Source organism: Vicia villosa, unplaced genomic scaffold, assembly GCF_029867415.1.
Source record: "Vicia villosa cultivar HV-30 ecotype Madison, WI unplaced genomic scaffold, Vvil1.0 ctg.004388F_1_1, whole genome shotgun sequence".
Lineage (NCBI taxonomy): Eukaryota > Viridiplantae > Streptophyta > Magnoliopsida > Fabales > Fabaceae > Vicia > Vicia villosa.
The window spans coordinates 119,248-126,098 of record NW_026706428.1 but is presented as its reverse complement, the minus strand read 5'-3'; the positions used below and the strand labels follow the sequence as shown (position 1 = coordinate 126,098).

General features: G+C 32.2%; 1 protein-coding gene across 1 annotated transcript; it reads right to left on the bottom strand.

Annotated features, from left to right (window-relative positions):
* Positions 1-4,970, bottom strand: LOC131642035 (heat shock 70 kDa protein 16-like). The gene is made up of 10 exons (XM_058912322.1): positions 4,832-4,970; positions 3,237-4,531; positions 2,765-2,977; positions 1,891-1,986; positions 1,660-1,803; positions 1,366-1,566; positions 1,129-1,275; positions 923-1,051; positions 701-831; positions 1-503 (listed from the first exon to the last, which is right to left on the bottom strand). Exons 2-10 carry the CDS (start codon positions 4,404-4,406, stop codon positions 401-403), a joined length of 2,334 nt encoding a protein of 777 aa, XP_058768305.1. The 5' UTR covers positions 4,407-4,531; positions 4,832-4,970; the 3' UTR covers positions 1-400.
* Positions 4,971-6,851: the final 1,881 nt, after the last annotated feature.

The following is a 6,851-nucleotide window of genomic DNA, read 5'->3' as shown; positions in this document are numbered from 1 at the left end:
AAATAAAAACTTAATAAATTATAAAACAGACATATAAATGAACTCCATAGAGTAAATATAGCTATCTTGCGATACAAGCTTCACACATACACCAACACAGGCCATTTAACTTATAGTGAATTTTTTTTTTACCACAGTGCAGAAACAAGTACCAGTTTGAAAATACTACATCACATCAGAAAAGATTAGAGAAAACATCAAAATAAAAAATAAAAACCTCAAAACCTCTAGAAAACTCCGAAGAATAAATGATCGTTAATAACTCTATCTACTTAAATTCGCATCATTCAAATCTCCGAGCGCGAAAAATGAGAAACGAAATAAAATGCAGATTTTTTTTCTTCTATATTTGTCAGAAGGTACGAGCGATGAAAAATTCTCCTTCCTGCCATCAATGTCTTCATGAATGATTGGAAGTATCTGTCTTGTCTCGGTCAATGTCTTCCGAAAATTTGTCATTGTCTTCTGAAGTTCTCCTGGATCTCACTATCCTATGCACACTTCTGAAAACCCATCAACATAGCACATAAATTAGTTTTGATACAAAAACAAGGGATAGTGATAAACACATTCATAGAAAAATATGATCAATGTTTTGCACAAGCAGTATAATTCAGAATGATCACAAAAAGAAGTTCCCTATCAGATTAAATTTCATATCATGTGGATCTTTATTAGACAGAAAGGGAAAGCATCGTACTGGTTTAGATGCTCTATTACGCTCTTGATATTACTCGACCATAATATTGGGTCACGATTCTTAGGATAAGAATCTTGTTGTTGCTTTTTCTCTGTTAGCCACTGCACTGCTTTATTAATCTCATTGATGACCTGAACAATAAACAAGTCAATCAAAAGCTTATCGTAAGAGCATAATCACGATAAAAATAATAAACGGTGTCCTATTTGTTATCTTACTTACCAGTTCTTTCTCTTGGGGTGGAAGGGAACCTGCAAAGTGGTGAATATCGGAAACGAGAGCTGAAAAATCTTTTATAGCTTGCGCTCTTTCTTCATCATCTTTGTATCGATTCTCAATTGGATCCACCAGCTATAGAAATAATAGATTAGAAACAAGAAGTACGACAAGGGAAACATTGAAAATAGAAAGGCTAAAAAAATAAATACCCTTTTCAGGTCTTCTAGTTTTGAAGTATAAGCGTTTTCAGTTTCATCGTCACCGTCCTCGTAAAGCCAATCCTCAGTCTCTTGCAAACTCCTAGATATGTCGTCCCTCTCTTGATCACTTGCAAAGCTCCGATATGCATTGAAAAGCTATTACAAAAACAAAACATAATCTTCAAATGTATCTCATATAACAGAAACCAGCCATGATTGCATCTCGTTTAGATTTTGAACATGTACCTTACTCCTCGTCTCATAGACATAGGATTCCAAAGTGTTCTTCTTTTCTTTGGTTAGTTCCACAGCTCTATCCTGTTGGGCTAACTGGAGTTCTTTTTCATGGGCTTCAGAAATCTCCGCCATTGTCATTCCACCGTAGATATTCTCATTCACTGGAATAGGAAGCTTTCTTTTAGCTTTATCTTTTCTTGAATAATCAGCCTGTAAAATGGTATGACGGTGAAACGTTATTTGCTAAAACAAAACGAAAATGAGTCATATCTTCAGTGCATGGAATAACATGACAGTACTTACAGAGCTTCGTGGAGAATCAGACTTATTGGTACTATCTTCAGCGCCATTGGCAACAAAATTGGAACTATCTGAGGTCTCAGACACGGGATCAACATCCATTGCATCATAATTTGAATGATTATCATCCGCGTGATCCGCGATCAACTGAAGCGGCATAAGTTTTTGTGCATAAGTAGATCTTTTACAACTCAATTCTTAATACAAAACGGAAAAATGAAACTTTTTACTTACTTTAGCTGATTCAATACTGAAAATGCCGTGCAGATTTAGTTGAACACGAACTTTAACTGTTGTGTTGCTACTATGAGATTCAGGCAAAGGACCAATCTGAAAAGTAGTCAACAAATGTGTAAGTATAATTAAAAGTTAAAACAAGTTGTATGCATGCAGATAATGTGCACATCTCATATAGTACTTTATTTAAGCAAAGAATGTGCACATCTACAGAAAACTGATTCTGACTCTTCTACTTATGCTTATTTAGTTATACAGCATTAGCTTTCTTTGATGCCAGGACAAGCAATAGGGTGAGAATGAGATGTCTTGCAATGGCCCCGAATCCATTCAAATAAGGCAATCCTAACAGGTCCTATGAAGCCTAGAAACTCCAAATAAAGAAAGTATCGGTGCCATATTTGTATTGGCCACCATACTACTGGGCTACTATGCGATATGTGTGTCCCAAAAAAAGTGTTTGTTTTTATATTTCTTAGAAAACTTAGTTTTAGGATACTCCTAGGGTGCTTTGTGAAATATGTTTCGAGCTCTACGAATATTTTAAGAATATAGTTTTGACATAGGCCCAAAATATTATTTTTGTTCTGATCACAGGTATCTTATATAAATTGTGATCATCCTAGTTATATATTGACATGGAATGATCAATGACTATTTCTTTACAAACATTCTACATCTATGCAAGTTGTTTGTTCTATAAAATCATTGTTTAAGGATACTCCATATGTACTTCTTGAACATCTTTGGAGGAGAACATGGACAATTACTTGTGAGGAGGGGGAGTGAAGAGAAACATATAACAGATAAAATATGCGCGCATATTTTTAAAACTTTTTCACATTAGACAAATGTTTTAAAGTGAGCGTACCATGAAGGAACTAATTTTGGGAAATGTTCCAGGTGGTAGTTCATATTGATTTGGATAGAAAGCTTCCAACTGGAAAAAACTAGTTCGCTGGAGTCGTAGAACTGCAGTACTTGGAATATATTGGCCTTTTGGAAAAATTACACCATTTGATCCTACAGAAATTGGACCTTCATCTGATGCAAGTCCATATGAAAATGGACTAATATCCTGGACCTAAACAATCATGAGAAATTGCATTAATTTTGATGAGAATGGTATAACAAAAAGAGGCAACATTACAAAAATAGTGTTGTCGATGGCAGAAAGCGAAAAAATCCACTATATAGGCAAGCCGTTGTGGCCTCAGGCGCCATCAGAATCCCTTCACATATTGCCTATGGCAGTTGTCAAAAAATCCTCCACTAAACAACTGATTCTAATCTGCAATATATAACAAATATAGAATAAGAATAGACTTAAAAAACACACAAACCTCGTAGTCTCTCACACGGTATGTGGGACTGAGCATAGCACACTGTAGAGCACAACCACGAGCTACACACTCACTTGCATTCAGCTTACGGCTAGGTTCTCTTTTGAATAGAGAAGTTAATAATGTACTTACTGCTGGAATCCTAGAACCTGAACCAACTAGTTCTACAGAAACAATCTTCTCTGCATTCAAGCCTGCTTCAAGTAATGCTTGGCTGCAAGGTTTAGAAATTCTCTCCAACAATCCCGATGCGAGACTCTCAAATTCTTCTCTTGTGATAAAGCCCTTAACATCTTTCTCATCCATCAAACACTCGATATTTAGTGGTGCCTCTGGATTTGCACTCAAAACTTTCTTCAATTTCTCACATGCTGCACGCAGCCTAAGGCATGCCTTGGCATTAGAATACACGTCAATGCTGTACTGTTCCTTGAATTTTTCCGCAAAATGAGTAAATAGAACCTCGTCAAAGTCCCTCCCACCTAAACTCCTGTCAAAAGTATGTGAAAGTACCTTCATTTGCCTAGACTGAAACCCTGCAATGCAGACCTGAGTATCGCATTGACCAATGTCAATAAATGCAACATATGTAAATCCTTCGCTTTGAAAATTTGTTTTGTAAATTCCATAACTAAGGGCAGTTGCAGTACAATCATGGATCAATCTCAAAGGCTTCAGCCCAGCAATTCTTGCCGCCTCAAGATAAGCCCGTCTCTGCAAGTCAGTGAAGTACGATGGGATACCAATAACACAATCCGAGACGGGTGCTTCCAAATCTTTTTCTGTCATAGTCTTTAAGTGAGCAAAGAGCATAGACATTATTTGAACCGGTGTAAACGTCTGATCCCTCTGCAAGTATTTCAAATGAATCAAAACACCACCATCTGGTCCTTCCGAAGTTTCCAGTGGAAGCATCTTTAAATCCCTTTCCATATCCGGGTCACTAAACTTCCTCCCTATAAATCTCTTTATCTGAGATATCGTCGATTTAGGGTGCATCATAGCAGAAGCCGCCCCAGCCGACCCCAAAAACCGTTGCTTTTCACCAAAGCAAATAACAGCCGGGGTTTCCCGTTTCGATTCATCGTTCAACAAAACATCAATCCCCCGGTGCTTCGCCACAGCAATCACACAGTTCTCATTACCAATGTCAAACCCCACCACACTCATTTCAACTCACAAATTAATGATCCAATCCAATCCAATTCACACAACCTACTTTACCAACACCCTAAAAACCCCAAAACCTCACTTAACACAAAACCAGTCCAAAAACCTAAGCTTCACCAAAATCACTACAAAAGAAAACAAAAAAGGATCAAAAGGAGAAACATTATTTATCATTAAAATTTGCAACTAGACAAAAAAAAAAAAAAAAGCTAAACTCCATCAATTCTTGCTAAAAATTCCTCAACCTATACAACAAGTTAAAGCGATAATTTTTATATAAAAACAGATAATTTAACACAACCCCACGAAGAAAAATCCTATTTTTCCTTGTAATTTGGGTCCAATTGTTAGAAAAAGTCGCAAAAAAAGTAATGAAGAAAGAGTGAAGCAATTGGAATTGAAGAAAAAGTGATAATTGAATATACCTTGTGAAGAATCTGGTATATTGGTTGGTGAAGGTGAAGATAGTGAGCGACTGAGAGAGGAAATATTGGGTTTGATTCAATGGCATACGGCAAAGACTATATGGGGTTTTGAAAAGTTTGCAACGATGCTGAATGTGATATATAATAGATTTTTGGGCTTGTATTTGTAATTTGTAAATATATATTTTCAAGTATATTACTAAATTAAATCTTTTTTTTCTTAATTAATATTTATGTGTTTATATGATAAAACTTCTTATACTATATCTAATGGAATCATGTTAAATAAATATCGATTGAATTTTTTAAAATTATATTTAAATATTGAAATTTAAAATGATTTGATTGAATATATATAAAAGATATTATTTTGCATTTATAATATGATATAATTATTTTGCATGATTTATAAAACTTAATGGTTGTTCATTATTTTGGGTAGTTTTTTGTTTTAGAAGTTAAATTTATAAATAAATAAAAGATGTTTGAGTAAAATTTGGGTGGTTATTTATAGTTTAATTTTAAAATAGGTTTAATTTAAATCTCAAAACCATAAAAATATATATTTTATTTTATATTTTATTTTATTTCAAAGCTAGCATGTTGATTATTAATAACCACCGTTACGATCTATATACGACTGATCTATGTCTATATTATATTTTATATATATTATAAATTCTAATAAGTCTAGTTATAATTATTTTAAAATTAATTAAAATAAAATTTTGAAATTAATTGTATTGCTTCCATATTATGTCATGATACTGTTTTTTTTTCTTCATATTATATGTTGTAATATCTCATTTGTCAAATTTTAAATTTGTATTACAGATTATAAATATTCAGATAATCTCAAATATAAACTAATAATATCTACCAATCTTTATGGATTGATCTCTAAGAGAACAATTTTGTTAGAGAACAATGCATGATGTCTTAGAGAATAATTTTGTACCCTACTTATTTTTATGTAATGTGTAGTTTTTTCTTTCAGGTTCTCACTCTTATAGTATGGTGTGTGACGTCATCAATTTCTAGAATCAACACACTCTGACTATAGGAAGATACAAAGCTTGTTTTTCAAATATAAGTCAAGACCTGGAATGCTTTCTTTGACAGTGCTTAGTCATCGCTTTTGATTGTGACTCTGATAAGGGAGCTTCCAAAGACTCTCAAGATCTAACTTTTGGCATAAGTTATGAAGACCAAGGACTATATTGGGTTTTGAAAAGTTTGCAACGATGCTGAATATGATATATAATAGATTTTTTGGGCTCATATTTGTAAATATTTATATTTTCAAGTATATTTCCAAATCAAAATCTTTTTTTCTTAATTAATATTTATGTGTTTATATGATAAAACTTCTTATACTATATCTAATGGAATAATGTTAAATAAATATTGATTGAATTTTTTAAAATTAAATTTAAATATTGAAATTTAAAATGATTTGATTGAATATATATACAAGATATTATTTTGGATTTATATATAATATAATTATTTTGCATGATTTATAAAACTTAATGGTTGTTTGTTATTTTGGATAGTTTTTTGTTTTAGAAGTTAAATTTAAAAATAAAAGATATTTGAGTAAAATTTGGGTGGTTATTTATAGTTTAATTTTAAAATGGATTTAATTTAAGAATTTAATTGGTATGCAGCAGCGATAGTGTAGAGAAATTTTACACCGTAAGTGAATCGTGATCGTTAAATATTTATCGAAGTTTAACTTTTATTTTAATTATTTATAAAATAATATTTATGAATGATTGTGATGTTGTATAAATAATTTTACATTGACAATGCATAGTAATTAATCTCTTTATTTAAATCTCAAAACCATGAAAATATCTTGTATAATTTTTTATTTATTTTAAAGCTAACATATGGATTATTAATAACCACGGTAACTATCAATGATTACGATATAAATACGGTCAATCTATATCTATATTTTATATTTTATAAATTTTAGTAAGTCTAGTTATAACTATTCTAAAACTAATCAAAA